Raw genomic sequence first — 22,295 nt, 5'->3', positions numbered from 1 at the left:
GGAAAGCCTGATTATTTCCCTTTTAAATGGTGCCACATTTGTAAGGAACATGCATTCATGGGATGAGCAGCAGAGCTGAGTATATGGGTTGTGCCCATGACAAATTTGCCAAATCTTCTCTGAAAATGCTAAACATCACAATCTACCAGCAGAGACTGAATTTGGGTGTGGTGTGTGATATAGTTATAGAAGGTGGTGGTCATATTAGAGGGTTAGCGATTATAAAACAGTAATGGTTTCTGATTTTACATAATGACAATCTATCAAAACCGCATGTGCAGATGTTTTTACAGCAGATATCTTAGTTGTAACAGGATAGAGCTAGCAAAGCAGTTTGGTGTTTATATTTGTGGTAGTTATTCAGTTTGGGAAATCCCATCTCTACAAAGCTAACGTTAGCTTAAGTTGACTGGCCGACCAAACAGGGAGGGTTTAGAAATCGTCTCTGTTGCTTCTTTTTATTTTGAGAGTGAATTGCTCCACAATATGAATACAGTTTGATTATGACTTTTATTTTTAAAAGTCATAATCAAACCGTTATTAACCATTATTGGCATTTCAGTGATGGTTACGAACCTCAGTCCGAGCCACATCACTGTCGTACCAATAATGACGTTAAATCAAACCCTTTCGTGTAATATTACCTAAATTAACTATGTAAATGATGCGTTAAAGTGAACAGTCTCTTTAGTCATGGACATAATCTGATTCTGGTAACCTCCCAACCAGCTATTGAGGTCAGCGTCAAAAATCTGACTGAAGAGAGAGACGAGTTGAAGAGAAACATCTATGGTTAGTATGATGATGAAGAAATCAATAACCAGGACTTCAATTCAATTTCAATTACATTTTAATTATAGTGTCAAATCATAGGACACTTCACAGATAGAGTAGGTCTAGATCACACTCTATGATTTACAAAGAGCAAGAGCAAGCATTTGGTGCGAAAGGGGGAAGGAAAAACGTCCTTTTAGGCAGAAACCTCGAACGGACCCAGGCTCTTTTTAGTTGGGCGGCCATCTGCTGCTGCCGGTTTGGGACACAGAGACACAGATACAGACATACATAATATGATTCATAACATTTATAGAAGTTGGTATAATGCGCTGTGGCACTTATAGTAACAATAAACATAATCAAAAAACTAATAGTAAAAATAATAGTAGTTGTAGAAGTACAGGGCGTTGAGCAGGACCACAGCAGCAGCTGCCAGTGCAGGGTGGGATGGGTGTTTGTCGAGCAAGACCACAGCAGCAGTTGCCAAAAATGAACCACCTGAACTATCAAATTTGCGAGGCGAGAGAGCATAAGGACTCTGGGGAATAAGCTTAAGCTTATGGGACATGAATGCACACAGATGTAGAGAGATAGGAGCTCAGTGTGTCATAGGAAGCCCCCCGGCAGTCTGAAACTATAGCAGCATAACTAAGAGAGAGATATGATGGTGCCTGACCACAGGGGCGGACTGGGACAAAAATTCAGCCCTGGCACTGTAGCCACACCAGCCCACATTACCACGCCCATGCAGCTGTTGGGGACCAAGAAGCTGGTTAAACAGTGATTTGGCTCAGACTGAGCTGACTGCAGAGACACAGGGAAGGCAAGGATAAAGGATCTTGGCCTACATGTGAATCCCAAAGCCAGTTTCACCAAACTCCTACAGGCAGAGTCGCCAAGATGGAGATTCTACCTTCACCACATGCTAGGCAAGGCAGACTGGTGGTGAGACAAAGAACTGCTTCACACCTGTGACGAAGTTGCAGCTTTCCCATTGGCTGTCGGATCTTTGAATGCACCACCCCGCCACTAGGAGGCGGAGGTAGGATAAAAGCTGTCGGCATTTGTGCTTCTACGCTTTTTCCACGGTGACTCAGGTCACTACAGGAAGCACTCTAGTCCGGACTAGCTAGCCAGCATCACCTCGCTGGTCGAGTTGAACTGGGACAAATGTATATCGGTCTGATATACAGAGGGGATCCGAGGAAATACTGACCGGGTATTCCCTCTATCTGCAGCGGGTTTAATCAGCCTGGATTCAAGAAAAGGACAGCGTTCTGTTTCTTGCTTGTCGACATGGATTACGTCTCGTCCACTGCGGAACAAAACGGATCGTTAAACTCTGGCGAGAGATTTAACTGACGAACAACGCACACCGTAAGGCTTTACACAGTTCTGGGCAGATGTTAGAACTAGCTAGTGCGTTTTGGTTTGTTATTAATGAGAAAAGGGTTCGCTACCGCTTTGCCATTAATGTGATCTGATTGTAATCATGTATTGGCCATATCTGGTTATTAATCTGTTGCTGTGAATGTATAACCGATCATTATACCGTTTGATTCTGTTGTGTTAAGTAGCTGGGTTAAAACCGTAAACGCTACCTGCTAAACTGCTCCTTTCACGGAGTTTAGTTACTGTCCGCGAGATAATCGCGGTGAATCAGCTGTTAGCCACTAGAGTGGTTATAGTGGCCGTTTCCCTCGGTAAATCAAAAGTCTCAGTCTGTCCTAACTACACGTGGGGTCCAGACCTGGGTGCCTGAGGGAGCTGGCCATTATCTATAACTAAGATCAGAGTGTTTTCCTTTCCTCCTTTATTCTGTTCCTTTTACTAACCCACACACGGACATATAAGCTAACCACGTAGCTCCCGAGCTAACGTTGCTAATTTAACCAAGTGGGTTTTGTATAGAGCTTATAGGTGATTTAGCATATGGTATAAAGGTGCGCATTGCCTAGCAAACCCCACCTCGGCTTCTTCCTCTCCGTGCACTCAGCACCACTACCGCCCTCTTGAGGCTAAATGGTTTTGTGCAGCTCACAGGAGTAGCCATTTTTGGAGTTGTTTTGTACTAGAACTACATTTCGACACCGCCCCTCCCCTTTTACTCACTCTCTCTAACACACACTCACACACACGCACACACACACACACACACACACACACACACACACACACACACACACACACATACACACACAGACACAGACGTGTCTATAAGACATGCTGCTTTTGTTTTTGCTTTGTTTGGTTGTGATATTGTAAAATGTATATATGTTTTATTTTTGAAGGATTATTGATTGGCTATTGATAATTGTGACGTTAATAAATTCGATTATACTTAATTAGCAGTTGCTGGTGATTATTTGTGTATTTGTTGTGATAACTGCTGGTCGAACGGGTCGCGCTCGAAATCACCCCTTCCTTTAATTCCTTTTAAAGGATTTTTACAGAAATGTACGGTGGCCGGGAAGTGCAATGCAACATTACAAAGAATGAAACACTTTTACAAAGCTCGAGACAAATTTACATTTTGGAAAACAAATTTACATTTTGGAAAACAAATTTACATTTTGGAAAACAAATTTACATTTTGGAAAACAAAATAACATTTTGGAAAACAAATTTACATTTTGGAAAACAAATTTACATTTTGGAAAACAAAATAACATTTTAGAAAACAAATTTACATTTTGGAAAACAAAATAACATTTTCGAAAACAAATTTACATTTTAGAAAAGAAATTTACATTTTGGAAAACAAAATAACATTTTAGAAAACAAATTTACATTTTCGAAAACAAATTTACATTTTAGAAAGCAAATTAACAAGATGCAAAACACTTTTACCAGTCCCGAAACAAATTTACAAATGACAGATTCTTCACGGAAAGGGAATGTACCACATACCGGAAGTGATGAGGTGTTGTTGGTGAGCCGCTCAATTTGTGTTGTTGTGGAGTGAGTATGGCGTGAATGAAGTTTATGGTGACTTTACGTGTGGTCGGTGTTTGGAGTTTTTATATGACGCGGACCTGACGGAAACATTGGAAAAACAGGGAAGCGTATCGACAGCAGCGCGGATCGAAGCTACAGCAGGGGGCAGCTGAGTCCGTCTGCAGCTGCAGGACCTGGAGCTCACTGCCCATTCCTGGGAGCCAAAACCGACACCACGCAGCTGGAGACCCCGGCCGTATTGCTGGGCCCGCTGGAGGGAAGGGAAGCCCGGGAAAAAGCTAGATCCAGGACTGAACGGAGCGGACTGTCACAGCCTGCTGAAGTTTAAATCACAGGTTTCCTAAAGGGAGTCTGGCGGGACTCGGACTGTGGACGACGAAACACGACTTAAAGTCTCGTTAAATAAATAAATACATGCAGAAATAAATGAATCATTAGTGTTTAAACTTCACTTTGAAGCAGAACCTCTTAGTTCAGAAGGGTGAAGTTTCCGTTTGTACTCATCTGTGAACTGATTATAATAAATATTCTTTGTATTAACACATTAATTAGTCTCTTTGTCCTTTTGTTTAAAAAACTAGAACATCGCATGAGATTTTGACGATTTATAGTGATTTTATTTCCGTTAGACCTTTGCCTACATTGACGCTGATGCATTAAGGACGGCCCATAGACAGTATATAAGGGTGCGCTCCCTGTTCCAAGTTGCGAGACCGCTATTGACGCATTCGATCCATAACTGCCGTAGTCAAGGCGACATGTATACAACACCTCATCACTTCCGGTATGTGGTACATTCCCTTTCCGTGAAGAATCTGTCATTTGTAAATTTGTTTCGGGACTGGTAAAAGTGTTTTGCATCTTGTTAATTTGTTTTCTAAAATGTAAATTTGTTTTCGAAAATGTAAATTTGTTTTCGAAAATGTTATTTTGTTTTCCAAAATGTAAATTTGTTTTCTAAAATGTAAATTTGTTTTCTAAAATGTTATTTTGTTTTCCAAAATGTAAATTTGTTTTCTAAAATGTAAATTTGTTTTCGAAAATGTTATTTGGTTTTCCAAAATGTAAATTTGTTTTCTAAAATGTTATTTTGTTTTCCAAAATGTAAATTTGTTTTCTAAAATGTTATTTTGTTTTCCAAAATGTAAATTTGTTTTCGAAAATGTCATTTTGTTTTCCAAAATGTAAATTTGTTTTCTAAAATGTTATTTTGTTTTCCAAAATGTAAATTTGTTTTCTAAAATGTTATTTTGTTTTCCAAAATGTAAATTTGTTTTCTAAAATGTTATTTTGTTTTCCAAAATGTAAATTTGTTTTCCAAAATGTAAAAGTGTTTCATTCTTTGTAATGTTGCATTGCACTTCCCGGCCACCGTAGAAATGAGACTGTTCCACAGGTTGATTATTGGTCCCTGACAAGCAGGGTGGTGCCCCGTTTTGATTGTTTGTCGATTTGATACAGTTATTAATAACCATATTCATAACTTTATTAATATTGATAAAACATCTTTTGATAATTTGCCAATGATCAAATCTGTACCCTACGTGAATCCAACACAGCCCCACCCACGGACACGTGCATTCACAAATGTATTGTGTACATATGGTGAAATAATACAAGCAGTACCTTATGTAACACATTTTTTTATATTTAATATCTCTGAGATTTCGGACAGTTGTGCTGGAGGCCACTGGAATGCCATCCAGAGTACCTATGTCTTTAGATAGTGAGCACAATAACTTCAGTTTTGTCTGAGTTTAACATTAGAACATTTTAGGTAATCTAGGATGTTATGTCCTTAATATCCTCTGATAAATAGGACTTAAACCAGTTTAGTGTGATTCCTTTAATGCCAATTAAATGTTCCAGTCTCTGTAATAGGATGCTATGGTAAATAGTGTTGAATGAAGCACTAAGATCTAGTAAGACAAGTACGGAGGCAAGTCCTTTGTCTGAAGCAATTAGAAGGTCATTTGTAATTGTCACCAGTGCCGTCTCTGTGCTATGATGCTCTCTAAATCCTGACTGAAATTCCTCAAATAAACTATTGTTATGTAGAAAGACACATAGGGCCCTATTTTAACGATCTAAAACACAAGTATCAAACGGGAAACGCAAGTAGCTTTGTGGGCGGATCTCGGCCGCTGTTGCTATTATACCGGCGGGATAAATTACTCTTGCGCCCGACGCAAATCTAAAATGGGTTGGTCTGAAGTAGCTAGGTGTGGTTTGGGCGTAACGTGCAATAAACCAATCAGAGCGTCATCTCACATTACCTTTAAGAGCAGGCGCGCTTGTTACGTGGCGGATTGCTATTATGACGGCGGATTTACCTGGCACACGCCAGCGGTAGCTGTCTGGGATGCGGCAAAGTAATAAATGCCCGTCGTGATCGTGTGGCGATGTTGCTGCGGCCTCATCTCGGGCGCACCTCTACAGTCTGGAGAGGATTGCTGCAGTCATGGAGTGTGGGCCTCTGTTACCACCAGCTGCAGCTCATTGCCATCAATCAACCAGCAGTTATCTACCCGGGCTGTTCACCTCTCCAGCGCCAGTTCGTTCCTACACAACCAGTGGTAACTTGGCTTCATACTGCAATCTATGATTCCGTTCCTACACTCTCTACATCATAGTTGTTGTTGCCGCATTGTAACTTGTCTCTCCTCCGGTCAGATCCCGTTCTGTACCTGCTGCCTGCCTGCCACTCCCACGCCATGACCCGCTCGTCTGCTATCTGCTCTCCTCGTCATCCAGCTCTCAGTGCTACTGACCCTCCACCCCACTCAGCTTCTATCCCGGTCTGAAGCTGCTCCACCCTGAACTGTTCCTCTCTGCCTCTGCGTAATAAACACCTTAATTGACGCTCTCTGTCCGTGTGTCCATCTCTGAGCCTGAGTCACTAACCGGTGCTAAACAGAAATGTTGTGTAAAACATAACAAGCCACAAAGAATGCTGCGACTTTTTGAGGACTGTACTGTAAAGTGCCTCCTGACCTATCCAAAGACCTGAAGGGGATTTTCAGTAATATTTTTCCTTGTAATTATGTATGGTTGCAAAAATGCAAAAATGGGGACACTGCGTCCGTGTAGATGAGAGAAGCAAAGTGTATGCATGTTGTGCACACGCTTACATTAGGCAAGCATGCGCCTAAAAGCGCGGCACTGGATAATGCGAACTTTAGCACTAGCGCACGACTGACTTAGACCAGGTTTTTTCCTGGTCAGTGGCAGAGTTGTTTTCTGAAACTGCAAAATAGCACCAGGGAACGTTTGCGCCTGAACACGCCACCTCTTTTCGCTGAACCGCCCCCGGGAGCGCAAATACATTCCCTAATTTACCAACGTGCGTCTGTGGAGGGAAAAGTCCGCTGTGCGTCGGCTGCAAAATAGGAATGATACATGCGTTGGTGTACAAAGGCAATTGCGCTGAGTGCAAGATAGGGCCCATAACTTATTAACGACTACCTTCTCAAGGCTCTTTGGGAGAAAGGGGAGATTTGATATAGGTCTATAGTTGGCTAAGATCTCAGGATCGAGAGTGGGCTTTTTAAGGAGGTTTTATCACAGCAATTTTAAATGACTGTGGTACATAACCTGATAATAAAGACATATTGATCACATCTAATGAAGTGCAAGTGAAGTAAGTAGCATAGTTGGGAATTGGGTCCAAGAGACAGGCAGATGGCTTATCTGAAGAAATCTTTAGCATCAATTGGTGAAGGTCAATAGAGGAAAAGCAGTCTAAATATATTTAAGGTCTTACAGCTGTTTCTAGCAGTCCTGCGTTTAAAGGTAAACCGGAACAGATTAACGTTCTTTTTGGCCTAGCAAACTTTGTAGTTTTTTTCACATGCTGTTGCAACAACTAGTAATGTTAGAAAAACTAAAACACCACACCGGATCTAGCTAGACCGGAAACAAAACAACAGGCACACCACACACACGTTTGGTCTTGCGAGCCGGCCAAAGAGTAGTAGGCTAGCTTTATGCTTTGAGTGGATGGCGAGCGCGAGATGCCAAAATGGATGCCAATAACATTCTGAATGGAAAGTTTACTTTTAAAAAGTTGCCAAATGGTTCCATTGACAAGACCAAAGTGATCCGTGTGTGTTGTTGTTGTGAACTGAGCTATCATCGCAGCACGTCCAGTCTGAAATACCACTTAATGGTCAAGCACACAGCTGATGCGAATTCTCCGCCCCCTTCGTCAAAGCCAGGCGACAAAAGCACAAAGGAAGCCGATCCACTTTTCCATGTTGATAAGAGCATTAAAATGAGAAAAAATAATGGGACAAAAAGAAATCAAGGGACATTTAGAATAGATAAAAATGTGCAATTAATTGCTAGTTAACTATGACATTAATGCAATTAATCGCGATTAAATATTTTAATCGTTAATCGTTAATCGTTAATCGTGACAGCACTACATTTTATCATTAAAGAAGCGCATGATGTCGTCAATACTCAGAGTTATAGGAATAGATGGCTCAATAGAGCTGTGAATCTCCGTCAGCCTGGCTACAGTGCCAAAAAGAAACCTTGGGTTGTTCTTATTTTCTTCTATTAATGATGGTTAATAGGTTGCTCTGGCATTTCTGAGGCTCTTCCTATACATTTTCAGACTGTCTTGCCAGTCTAATCGAGATTCTTTCAGCCATTTATTTTCAAGTTTTTGTGAGGTTTGTTTTAATTTGTGGGTTTGGAAGTTATACCATGGTGCCGCAGCACTGTCTCCAAAATGATCAATTTGGGAGGGACTAAAGTTAACATATGAGTCCTCTGTTATATAAAACATGCATGGCATTGAATTAAATGCTGTTGAACTGGGGGCGCTGCACAGTGGCGACTAGCAGAGCAGGCTGTCTGTCTCGTCTTTTGTTTGTTTGACTAGTTGTTTGTTGTGATCATTTTCGGTACAAACCATTATTAGATGCACTGTCTTGTAGAACGTTACCGTAAGTCACTATGAGTTGCGTATGGGAGCTGGTTTTAATAGTCGGGTTGAAATTGTTTGTTATCAGCTTGGCAAGTGAGCCGGCCAGCAACGCGGAGTTGCATGTACGCTACAACAGAGGCTTTCTCCTACAACTGAGCGCCTACGCAGGCGACTGGAATCATACCGATGCAAACATACCCATGGAGATAACAAGAACTCTCAATGACAAGGAACACAAGAGAAAACGAGGGAGGAGAGGAGGAGTGCGCCAAAGACTCAGGAATAGGAAAACAAAGGTCCCACTTCCAACTATCATTCTCTCAAACGTGCAATCGATAAAAAGAAAAGCAGACGAGTTGCGAGCAAACACTCATTACCTGCATGAATACAGGGAAGCCTGTGTCTTAGCTTTCTCTGAGACTTGGCTTAATGAGACTGTGCCAGATTCTGAAGTTTGTCCTGACAGATTTAGTATTGTACACTTGGGCCGATGCAGCAAGGCTACAGGCAAGGAACACGGAGGGGGCATGTGCGTCATGATAAATGACAGATGGTGCAAAGCAACTGTGGTAAGAAGAAAGATCTGCACTTCTGATATTGAACTTTTATAAGTTTCTATGCGACCCTTCTATCTTCCCCATGAATTTCCACAAATAATTGTGACTGTTGTCTATATACATCCAAGAGCAGATATAAATAAGGCAGCAAATATTATTTTTAATACCACCCAAAAATTGGATGAAATTTCACCAGATGCACCAAAGTTTATAATGGGGGACTTTAATAACTGCACCCTAAAAAAACTCTGTCTACCTACTCGCAGTATGTCACCTGTCCAACACGAAAAAATAAAATAATCGACTTATGTTACGGCTCCATCCCCAAGGCATACTTATCCATTGCCAGGGCCCCCCTGGGTGGCTCAGATCACAACACAGTCCTTCTAAGACCCACCTATAAACAGGTTTTGAAAAGGGTTAAGCCTGTGGAAAAGCAGATGCAGGTGTGGGATGAGGACAGTATAGAGAAACTGAAAAGATGCCTGGAGTGTACATCCTGGACCATCTTTGAGGACTCTTCAGCTGACTTGCACGAACAGACAGAAGCTATTTCGGGCTACATAGACTTTTGTGTGAGTGCGGTCATTCCAAATAAGACCATTAAGGTGTACCCAAACAATAAACCGTGGGTGACGAAAGAACTAAAGGATATACTAAATGAGAAAAACGTCCCTACCTGGCAGCAGATTGAAATAGACGGTGAGTATGAAATAGGATGGAGAGCACTTTGATTATTAAGGAGGAGATGGTCGAGCGAGTGTTTGAGAAGATTAATGTGCGGAAGAGTCCGGGGCCGGATAACCTTGGAGGCAGAGTGCTGAAGCACTGTGTGGTCCGATTAAGTGGAATTTTCTGTTCCGTCTTCTAGCGCTCAATGGACACTCAGGTGGTTCCACTGCTTTGGAAAACAGCAGTCGTGACCCCCCTTCCCAAAGTCTCCCATCCATCCTCTTCCAAGGATTATAGGCCCATCGCCCTCACCTCTCTTTTAGTTAAATCACTTGAGCGGATCATCAAAACACACATCATTAACTCCTGTAGACATGCCCTTGACCCTTTACAATTTGCCTATAAATTTGGGATGGGGACGGACGATGCCATTGCAGTGCTTTTAAATTATCTGTATACCCACTTGGAGGGTTGTAAAACGCATGCTCGCGTTTTATTTGCAGACTTTTCATCAGCATTCAATACATTCCACCCACACATTTTAGCAAACAATTTCCAGCTAAACCCAACATTAATTAAATGGATCTTGGATTTCCTGAGTGGGCGGCCACAAAGAGTAAGGGTGGGAAACACATTATCCGGGGTCCGCTTTACTTCAATTGGGACACCGGCAGCAACCTGCCCACAAGGTAGTGTCTTGTCACCACTGCTATATACACTCACCTTAAAGATTATTAAGAACACCCTACTAATACTGTGTTTGACCCCCTTTCGCCTTCAAACTGCCTTAATGGCATTGATTCAACAAGGTGCTGGAAGTATTCTTTAGAAATGTTGGCCCATATTGAGATGATAGCATCTTGCAGTTGATGGAGATTTGTGGGATACACATCCAGGGCACGAAGCTCCCGTTCCACCACATCCCAAAGATGTTCTATTGGGTTGAGATCTGGTGACTGTGGGGGCCATTTTAGTACAGTGAACTCATTGTCATGTTCAAGAAACCAATTTGAAATGATTCGAGCTTTGTGACATGGTGCATTATCCTGGCGGAAGTAGCCATCAGAGGATGGGTACATGGTGGGTCGTAAAGGGATGGACATGGTCGAAGAAACAGTACGCAGGTAGGCTGTGGCATTTAAACGATGCCCAATTGGTGCTAAGCAGCCTAAAGTGTGCCAAGAAAACATCCCCACACCATTACACCACCACCAGCAGCCTGCCCAGTGGTAACAAGGCATCGACGTGTCCCATGTTCTCATTTTACGCCAAATTCTGACTCTACCATCTGAATGTCTCAAACAGAAACTAATAAACCGACCAAGCAATTTTTACAGTCTTCAACTGACCAATTTTGGTGAGCTCGCGATATTGGTGCCTCATTTTCCTATGTGGAGATGAGTGGTACCCGGTGGGGTCTTCTGCTGGTGTCGCCCATCCAGCTCAAGGTTGTTAATGTTGCTGGCTTCACAAATCTTAATACCTGCTGGTTGTTACGAAGGTTATTTGAGTCAAAGTTGATCTTCTATCAGCTGGAATCAGTCTGCCCATTCTCCTCTGACCTCTAGCATCAACAAGGCATTTTTGCCCCCCAGGACTGCAGCATACTGGATGTTTTTCCTTTTTCAGACCATTCCTTGTAAACCCTAGAATAGGTTGTGCATGAAAATCCCAGTAACTGAGCAGATTGTGAAATACTCAGACCAAACCACGCCACGCTCAAAGTTGCTTAGATCACCTTTCTTTCCCATTCTGACATTTAGTTTGGAGTTCAGGAGATTGTCTAGACCTGGACACCACCCCTAAATGCATTGAAGCAGCTGCCAAATGATTGGTTGATTAGATAATTGCATTAACAAGAAATCTTACAGGTGTTCCTAATAATCTTTAAGGTGAGTGTATATTGTACACTGACTGTTTTCGCAGTAGTTACCCTGGATGTCATATAATTACATTTGCAGATGATACTGCTGTGATTAGTTTATTGGAGCGAGATGAAACTGACCATAGTCCAGTGTTGCAGGAGTTTGCTGACTGGTGTGAAGTCTCCCAGTTGCAGTTGAATACGTCCAAGACCAAAGAATTGGTCTTTGATTTTAGACGTGGGTCTCCCTCACTATGGAGTTATATTCCTATCTTTAATCAAGAGCGCATTCTTTCAATTTGAGAGCATTTCTCACTGATATTACGTTCAGATTTTGTAATAATTTCCCTCAAAACCTTGCTCTCACACTCAAATAGTCACTGTTCGCCCTTGGATTTGCTCTGCTTGTGCTCAAAGTTTGTGCTCGCGCTTGGATTTGCTCTGCTTGTGCTCAAAGTCTGTGCTCGCGCTTGGATTTGCTCTGCTTGCACTCAAACTTTCTGCTTGGACTCAGATATGTTGTTGTTTGGACAGATTTCCTGCTCTCAGCTTTGAACCTTCTCCTCGCACTCAGGCTGATTCTGCTCACTTGCAAAGTTTCTGCTCTCGGATTTCTCCTGCGCGCTTGGATTTTTTTTGTGTTATAACACTATCAAAAGTCAACAACCAATAGAATGCCAGCTGTAGTGTTGACCAATGAAATGATCCCAACCCCGTTGAGGGTGCGTTCACTTTACTTTAGAACGTCTGTTGAGGGCGGCTGCACTGTAACCTGACTGTAACCAAGTTTATACATCCCCGCGCGCCGTTTATAGCTTTATTATAAGTATATGTCAACAATGTGCACAGAATGGTCGCACACACCTGCAACCGCCGCAGGAAACGGGAGAAAGCTTTGAAGTGGGACGTATGAAGTTATGTCCACAAAACTACGAGGGTGAGTAACATAACTTAAGCACCTAGCTAGCTAGCTGGCATATGGCGCTAGCATATAGCCTAGCTTGATGTCCAGAAACAAATATATGTTCTTTAATGTATAGCTAGCTAGATTGAACGACATATGACGGACAGTTGTGTTGTATATGATGACCCTACTTTGTATTTTTTCCTCGTTTGGTTAACCATGTTCCCGGGATTTGGCTAATTTCATGTTAGAGCCAGTAGTAAAACCTAAACTGAAATATAACTGAAAGAACACAATAAACTGGATTGTTTGTGTCAGTTTTTGCATCACTGTTGTGTGTTGTTCATCAGAATTTAGTCTTCATTCCTTCATATAACATTAGTTTGAAAATAGATTCATAGCAATCTGTATAAAACGTAATGTTAAGTTCAATTTTATCACATATTTAAAAACAGATCTAGAAATGATATGGTTTCTTATTTGCTCCTTAAATAGCAGTTATTTGTTTAATTAATACAAAGCAAACGAACAAAAAACAAGTATTTTGTTTTACTTTTTTTTCATCCAGGTGGGGCTGAGGGGTTTGACCCCTGTTGATCTGTGTGTGTCATATCACCAACCCATGATAGCTCAAATTCACCCTGCTACTCCAGATCTACCTGCTGTATGGCTGGCTACAGACTACAACCATCTGCTCCAGATCTACCTACTGTATGACTGACTACAGACTACAACCATCTGCTCCAGATCTACCTACTGTATGACTGGTTACAGACTACAACCATCTGCTCCAGATCTACCTGCTGTATGGCTGGCTACTGACTACAACCATCTGCTCCAGATCTACCTACTGTATGGCTGACTACAGACTACTGTGGTGGCAAATTTTATTTTAACCATTATTGATTAATGATTATAACCATTTGCTTAAAGATTGTTTTAAACCTCCACAAAAATTCTGTTCCTTCCTCTTAGACTCTTAAAGACCAGAGAGGGACAGCAGCAGCCATGAACTATTAGCCTAGTGGTTTTTGTTTAAGAAGCTCTAGCTTCTCATTTTGTTTAACTTTTTAGCTGACAAAGTAGAGAAGGCCACAAAACCATGTTTCCTTCTGCCTCCTGAGATAAAGGGTTGTTTAGGCTAATGAAAAGAACAGGAGCAGAGGGGAAGGTAAGGATGGGTTGACTTCTAATGATGTCCTATTTTCAACTCTGACCAGGCTAAAAGATAAAGTTAGAGGGGTGCGCGCTTGAGAGAGGGTTTTGACTATATGATGTATATGTGATGTTTTGATTCTTTAGTAATGCTCATTCAGTTGTACTGCATGTACCTTTGAATCTGTATTCTCATATTTTGCAAAATATAATAACTGCTCAAAGAACAGACTTTGGTTTAAAATCTCAAACAGTCTTTATTCGTTTTCATTTTTATCATTGATATTTGTTTACTCTGATGCTTCATAGAAAACTTCCACCACATTTTGGCGCGTTATCTGAGCAGGACGGTTGTGAACAGCGAGCCGGAGGACTCCGTGGGCCTGGGGTTTTGCAAACCAGGAGATCAACGATCAGCCTGCTTCTATACCTCGAAATAAAAACATTTTCAGAGAAAAGGAGGCCAGGACCGCGGAGGACTCCAAGCTGTTTTTCCACCCGTAAAAACGAACAGGAAGAGATTTCTGGCAGCACGGGTAAGATCCAAATTAAACAATTTAATTGGATTGTAAAATCAATATCTGGTCAATTATATCAAAATGAATAATTGCAAAAATCATTAGTATTGTGTTATACAAACAAATGAAACTTATTCTGACTTTTGAGACTGAGTATTTAGATGTGTGTTGTTGGTCATTTTGGGTAACAAAAACATAACTGAGGTTATGAATGACATCTTTTGGCGACACGGACATATTTATGATTGAATTCTCATATGGTGATAAGACAATTGATTGACGGACAAGACCAGTAAGAGAACTGGCAGAAGAGGCGGACTGCAGAGTAAATTAAATAGTTAACAATTTAAGGGTTACTGGAAAAGCGGTCACAGAAGGTTTTGCTTTGCGCAGGGTTTTTTCATGAATACAGTTGCGAAAAACAAATAGTCTATACTCTAAGTGAGTGCTGGACCCTTTAAGAACAACCTGCAGGACAGTCTGGGTTGTAACGATACTCTAAACAAGTTCTGGACCCTTTAAGGACAACCTGCAGGACGGTCTGGGTCGTAACGTTACTCCAAAAAGAGCCTCTTGATTATTTAGAGAACGCTGCAGCGCAAGGCAAATACTAAATAGGTCAAGTTATTTGACTATTAAGTTGATTTCGTCCCGCGGGCTCTACACGGGGTTTTCCGCAAGTTTCCCGAACAAATAACCTCGCGGTGTGGTGACGATCACATCGAACAAAGACATAGTATACTATAAAGTCCAAGAATCAATTATGGGAAACGAAATTTCCCGTTCCAGTGATGCAACTGGACCCATAGTGGATGAAATGACTCATAAATATGGACCGGATTGTTTGCGGTGTCTATCTTATTGGTCTAAAAGCTTTGGCTTTCTGCCAAATGGTTCCCTGAGTGTAGCGAAGCTCAGGATGCTAGATAAAATTCGATCTACAGACAGAGGAGAAAAAATTGAAGAGGAAGAAAACAATTAAAACAGGGTCTTAGAGCAAATTGAGGATAATAAGGCATGTTTTAATGTGTGGATGAAAGAAGCTGTATACAGAGAGGAAAACAGTTGCAGAAACAGATGACACTTCTGAGCATGACTGATACTAACAAAAAAGAAAAAAAGAAAAAGAGAAAAAGAAAAAGATATGAACAATGTCACTGACACATTTTCTCCTCTCTATCCGAAGTTTGGAAAGTCCGTGGATCTGGTCACGGACATTCCACCCCGCATTCTACCACCCCGCAAAGGGAAGAGAGCAGAGCGCGTACCAAGGAACCGAAGACGAGAGGCGGGCCGGGCGCACGAACAGCTCACCTCCTCACTCCGCTACGCGCTGACGAAGCCGCGGCATCGCGGGTTCTTGAGCATATACAAGGCCTCACAGAGGAAACTGATGAGGACGGAGATGAAGCTGATGCATTTCCCATGATTCAAGTCCCTACAAAAAGGAGGGAAATAGGCCTGGGGTGTATCGGGCCTGACGGAATTAGACATTAGAGCAGCGACAAGCCACCTTCCCCGTGCAAAAACTCTGGTGCACAATTTACCATGCCCTGCAGGCATTCGTTGGAGACTTTTCTGCCTTCCACTGTTTCCAGAAATACGACGTCTTCTGATGGTAAACCTGGGGCCTATGGAGTATGCAAAGATCCGACACCTTCTCCCCGAAGACCCAACCAATGATCCAGTCATTCTCCATCCAAATCTCACAAATAGAGCAAATGATGGCTACAATGACCTGCTGGATGATCTCTCCACCGGACTAGAGACCGTGTTTCCAGACAGAATCGACATGACACGCGGTGACAAACACCAAGCAGTATAAAGGCGAGACGGTGGAGGACTTCCAGCACCGGCTTTCTGAGACTTTTGATAGACACAGCGGGCGTCGTCGCACCATTGCCGCCGGAGCAGTGGTTGAACTTTGGGAAGCTCATTTCAAAAACGTGTTTTTGAGTGGGCTGCTCCCTGACATACGAGCTGAAGTGGACAAAACCTGCATCGTTGACTGCCCGATTCAGCCCTGATGGAGATTGTTAGACATGCTAGACATGCTGAGAAAATCCTAACCAGCACAAGAGACAAGACGGAGAAGAAAAGACAACAAAACAGTGATGCTGCACAGTTAACCCTCAAAAAACTGTGGCAGCAATGTCTCAAGAAAGAAGGAATGCGGGCAGAGGAAAAGGCAGAGGCAGAGGAAAAGGCAGAGGAAGCAGAGGCAGGGGCCGTGGCAACACAACCGATAGTGGACAAAGACACTTGCTACAACTGTGGCGAGAAAGGGCATTGGGCGCGCCCCGAATGTCCCCAACCCCGCAAAAGGACTCGTCCAAGGGACGACGCAACGACCCCCAGCAGTTTGCAGATTGACAGGCGGTGGGGACGGAAAGACGGGTGGAATGGACGGACTGGATGACACGAACGTCGCGTTAAGGAGGGTAACATGCACACACACACAGATACACATGCTTGCAATGAAGACATGCTTTCCTGCATACCACAAACATCTACACCACCCCCAAACAATAAGCAAAACATACTAGATGCAATACAGCATATAGAACAGAAGGAATTGGCAGAGAAAATGCCTACTTATGCTATGTATTCATCAGATGTGTATAAAAATTGCCTACAACAGTGTTGACAATACAGGGGAGGGAAATAGAATTTCTTGGTTGATTCAGGGGCTACAAATTCGGTTTTGAAAAAATCATTGTTTCCAAAACAAAAACTTTCTGGTAGGGTAATTCTTTCTAGAAGTGCAAGTGGTATGATAATGCCAGAGAAATTTACCGTTCCAGTGACGTGTGCACACAGATTCTACAGATCCAGACCCAGAGAGAAGAGCAAAATGCTCATTTTTGCTCTCACACGTGTGCCCGGTAAATTTATTAGGAAGAGATCTAATGTGTGTTTTTGGTATAGGGGTAAATTCCTACCCCATTCCCCCCGGCCTCAGGGTTGTGCGTTTTGACAAAAATCATCTTTTTCCTGACATGTTTTTGTTAAAATCAAAAAGCACACACTCCTTCACATTTCTATGGGACATTAACCTTTGTCGGGCTATCAACCTCCTGACAGAAGCACAACAACTAGTGTCGCCTTTAGCAGTGATGAGAACACCACAACAAATGCATTGTATCTCTCTTGTCTCCCCAACTCCAGACGAAGAATATGTTGACAAATTCCTTGACCAGTCCAAGGACGAGCTAGAGTTGTCTTATCGCTACACGGCACACCGCCCAATACGCAGTGACGGTAGCCTTGACTGATAAACAGAAAAAGTTTTTCAGAATTTCTAACTCTGTAGCTCATATTCTTCTCTCTTTGTCTCCAACAGACCAGGAGACAGACCGGGACACTTTGTCATGACCTGTGAGAAACTGACTGACTGGACTGACACGGCTGATGACTGTATTTCATATTCTCCCTCAACAGGAAATTATAGAAAACTTTTATCATGGCGCGTGCCTTGTATCCGCAGTATCTATTAAGGGTGTGACGAGATCTTGCGTGACGAGATTTCTCGTCGAGGTGAAAAGAGTGAAAGAGTGTCAGACAAGACGAACACGATATGTAAACATTGTAAGAAAGAAATGCCGTACTACTAACTACTGCACCCAGTAGAGAGCTGTGGTGGTGCTGTTTGCATAGTGTTCGTGTTAGCCGCGGTATACGGCATTTTTTTCTTACAATGTTTACATATTGTGTTCGTCTTGTCTGTCACTCTTTCGCCGTTTATTATTTCCGCAGGAAAACCAAAATGTTGCCACACAAATGATTTAAAAGTGGCAGGGGGATCTTCAATAGTAATTCCACGCTCCATCACGCTGACATCACGACGCCTCGACGGACAACTTTTCACCTCGACGAAATCTCGGCCTCCCGTTCTCATGAACCCAATCTCGTGATGTGTTTCGTCTCGTGGAGTAAGCGTCTCGTCACACCCCTAGCTTGTAACCTTGGTTCTCTGAGTAAAGACTATTTTTCCCAGTCATATTTCTTAACTGAAGTTTTCTTTAAATTAGTGTTAAAATCGCGTCTCGCTCTCGTGACCCCAATCTCGTGTCTCGTCTTGTCTCGTGAGCGAGTGTCTCGTCACACCCCTAGTATCTATATATTGAGTGAAACTGCGCCTACAACAGACACATTTTTGCAAGGTAAAAACGACATTTTACCTACTGACGTCTCACCACTTTTAGCCAAAGTGCCAACACACCTTTGGGCGACACATAAATATGACGTGGGGTTGATTAAAAATTGTCAACCTGTCGTCATAATACCACGTTCGGACTACAGACCACAGAAACATCAATATCCGTTAAAACAGGAAGCTATTGATGGAATCCGACCCGTTTTTAACTCCTTATTGGATACAGGAGTTATAATTCCGTGTCCAGATTCTCCTGTTAGAACACCGATTTTTCCGGTAAAGAAAATACGGCCAAAAGGCATTCCGACAGAATGGCGTTTTGTTCAGGACTTGAAAGCTGTCAATGCAGCTGTTCATGCGCGCGCACCAAATGTGCCAAATCCATACACAATCCTACAGGGAATTAAAAGTGATGCTAAATGGTTCTCTGTCGTTGATTTGTCTAATGCTTTTTTCAGTGTCCCGGTGGACAAAGACAGTCAGTTTTGGTTCGCTTTCCTGTTTGATGGAAAACCATACACTTTCACACGCCTTTGTCAGGGATACACTGAATCTCCGACGATCTACAATGACGCACTGCGCGACAGCCTAGAGAGCTTCACACCAAACCCAGGTTCAAGTCTGCTGCAGTACGTAGACGACATTTTGATTGGAAGCTCAACACAAGAGCTGTGTGAGCAAGACACGATTGCGCTATTGTGTCATCTTGCAACTGAGGGACACAAAGCCAGTCTTAAGAAATTGCAATTTGTAAAACAAGAGGTCCACTTCCTGGGACATGACATTTCGGGGTCAGGGAAAACCTTGTCTCCTTCGCGAATTGAGGCAATTGTTTCCCTACCAAAACCGGTAACGAAAAAACAAATGATGTCATTTTTAGGGATGTGTTCCTACTGTCGTGTTTTCATCCCAAATTACGCGGAACTTGTTCAACCTTTAGGGGACGTGATACACGGTAAGGGACTGACTGCACACAATTTGGTAACCTGGACTGTTGAGGCTGAGCAGGCCTTTGTAGATCTTAAAAAGGCCTTTCAAAGTCCCCCAACCTTAGGTTTGCCAAACCCAAATCTTCATTTCACTCAGACAGTGGATGAACGCGTAGGATGCATGACATCTGTTCTCCTGCAGCCGCATGGAGACAGACTGAGGCCCGTGGCCTATTTCTCTGCAAAACTCGATCCAGTTGCAGCAGGCCTTCCGATTTGTCTCAGAGCTGTAGCAGCTGCTGAAAGGGCCTTGGCAGCATCACGTGACATAGTAGGATATGCTCCACTCACACTGCTAGTCCCACATGCTGTCTCTTTGATCCTACTTGAACAAAAGGCTTCACATTTGTCTGCAGCACGATACCTACGTTATCATACAGTACTTCTTGACATGCCTAACGTAACAGTTAAACGTTGTACTGTACTTAACCCTGCTTCTCTTATGCCTACACCAGAGGACGGAGAACCACATGACTGTCTGGCAGAGCTGGCGCAAACATGCACACCTCGCCCAGATCTTTCGGATACTCCCTTAGAGAATCCAGACCTCATTTTGTATGTAGATGGGTCAGCCTCGCGCTGCCCACAAACAGGACAGGGACAGGTAGGATTTGCTGTAGTTTCTGACACTGAAACTATGATTGCTAAATCTCTCCCAAACCATTTGTCTGCACAGGCTGCTGAGCTCATTGCCCTCACGGAAGCATGTAAGTTGGCTGATGGCTCATCTGTTACCATCTTCACGGACTCAAGGTATGCTTTTGGAGTGGTGCACGACTTTGGTGCACTGTGGAAGCACCGACAATTTCTGAAATCTGACGGTAAGCCCATTTTACATCATCATTTGATCAATGATCTTTTGACTGCTATTCTACTACCAACACGGGTGGCTGTATGTAAATGCACTGCACACACAGGAGCGCAAGATGCTGTCTCTAGGGGTAACAGTCGTGCTGATATAGCTGCCAAAGCAGCTGCACGCCTGCCCCTCACACTTGACACCTTAGCTCACACTGCAGAGGATCACTTCTCACTCCCAGAGTCTGTCATTGCTATGCAGACACATGCTACACCACAAGAAATACAACAGTGGAAAACAGTAGGGTGCACCTTTAACACTGGCATCTGGCTATGGCCAGATTCTAAACCATGTCTCCCAAAACACTTTTTCCCACATTTTGCTAAGTTGACACATGGGTTAGACCATATCTCAAAAGGGGGAATGATGGTAGCTATCACACAGACATGGTTTACAAAGGGGTTCACTACATTTGCAGAAAAATTTTGTAAAGCTTGCATAATATGCGCACAACACAACATTGGCAGAGGAGTGAATGTAACACGACAGGCAGCACACCAACCACCAACACGACCATTTGAACATTTGATGATGGATTTTGTTGAGCTAACACCGTCAGAGGGGAAAAAACATTGCCTCGTTATGGTTGATATGTTCTCTAAATGGGTGGAGGTGTTTCCGGCCAAAAGACAGACAGCTTCAGTGGTGGCAAAAGCTCTAATGACTGAAATCATTCCCAGATGGGGAATACCGAGCCTTGTGTCTAGCGACAATGGAGCTCATTTTGTAAACTCAGCGATAACACAGATAAGCTTGTTTATCGGGATAAACATCAAGACGCATTATGCGACTACCATCCACAGTCCGCGGGATTAATAGAACGCATTAACGGGACGTTACAAGCAAAACTAGCTAAATGCTGTGCAGACACAGGACTCCCTTGGACAAAGGCGCCCTTTGGTCCTAATGTATGTAATGCGTTGCACAATCTCGTTCCAATCTCAGTCCATATGAGATTCTGTTTGCCGGGCCTCCTTATGTAAGGACAGAAATGCCAACGGCGGCAATTCCCTCAACAGCTCTATGTGAACATGACATGTTGAAATACTGCACCCAACTTTCTTCTGCTCTTTCTGACATAAGAAAACAGGTTTCAGCGGGTCTGCCTAAACCAGCTGAGGGACCACTGCATAAGCTCCGGCCTGGGGACTTTGTGGTGATCAAAAGCTTCAGGAGGAAGAACTGGCAGTCCAGACGGTGGAAAGGACCCTTCCAGATCCTCCTGGTCACTCACACAGCAGTCAAGGTCGCGAACGATCCCGCGGGGTGCACGCAACACACTGCAAACAGGTTCCGGACCCAGGAGAGGTGCCAGGTTCGCTAACACCTGCAACAAGTGACGAGCAGGTTCCCTGCTGAGTCACCACAGGGAAATCGATTCAGAGACCAGATTGACAGACGGCGTTCTGTGCTATCTCTGAAATCAATCGGGGAAAAACTGGAGTTTTTCTCACTGATTTGCAAACACACTGAAGGAGGAGAGAAAGTGTGACCAACATACTGGTATTGTACCTTTTTGAACACAGCACATTCCTGAAAAACACTCATTCTGATGCTCTGACACTCACAGCACAGTCCTTGTTTTCTTTACACTGAGGAACTGTTGACATTCCTCTGTGACTCAGAGCAGTGTGCTCAGGCACACACATACAGGAGCAGAGTGCTGTGATATGCACACATGATGGAGCAGCACGGAAACTACTGAAATGGTACCCTCCTCCGAGGAGATTCGGGGGTCCAAATTTGTACTGAGTTTATTCTTCATTACTGCATTTGTGATTTTTGCATTCGTAATGTTAGAAAGATATGATAAACCGCTGACTGAAGTAACCATTTTTTCCAACACCACTTCTCCCAATGACACAGACACACCCAGACACACTAGGAACACCAGTGGGGAGCATGGGAGGGAAAGCGAGTGCGCCCGTTCCACAGTTTCTGCGTCTAGGA

At 43.1% G+C, this 22,295-nt stretch overlaps 1 protein-coding gene across 1 annotated transcript; it reads left to right on the top strand.

Moving 5' to 3' along the window:
* Positions 1–18,437: 18,437 nt before the first annotated feature.
* LOC120564313 lies at positions 18,438–21,669 on the top strand. Its single transcript, XM_039809163.1, has 2 exons — positions 18,438–20,239; positions 21,429–21,669. The coding sequence occupies exons 1-2, from the start codon at positions 19,362–19,364 to the stop codon at positions 21,667–21,669; spliced, it is 1,119 nt and encodes a 372-aa protein (XP_039665097.1). The 5' UTR covers positions 18,438–19,361.
* Positions 21,670–22,295: the final 626 nt, after the last annotated feature.

The sequence above is a fragment of the Perca fluviatilis genome, chromosome 8 (genome assembly GCF_010015445.1).
Source record: "Perca fluviatilis chromosome 8, GENO_Pfluv_1.0, whole genome shotgun sequence".
Classification (NCBI taxonomy): domain Eukaryota; kingdom Metazoa; phylum Chordata; class Actinopteri; order Perciformes; family Percidae; genus Perca; species Perca fluviatilis.
This window is presented reverse-complemented; position numbering and strand designations above follow the sequence as displayed.

What these genes read in the sequence shown, in the direction of transcription:
- LOC120564313 (XM_039809163.1), top strand. Translation starts at nt 19,362, where the DNA reads ATGATGTCATTTTTAGGGATGTGTTCCTACTGTCGTGTTTTCATCCCA. An exon ending in ACCATCTTCACGGACTCAAG is followed by an intron (nt 20,240 to 21,428) that starts GTATGCTTTTGG and finishes TTCTGACATAAG; the next exon opens with AAAACAGGTTTCAGCGGGTC.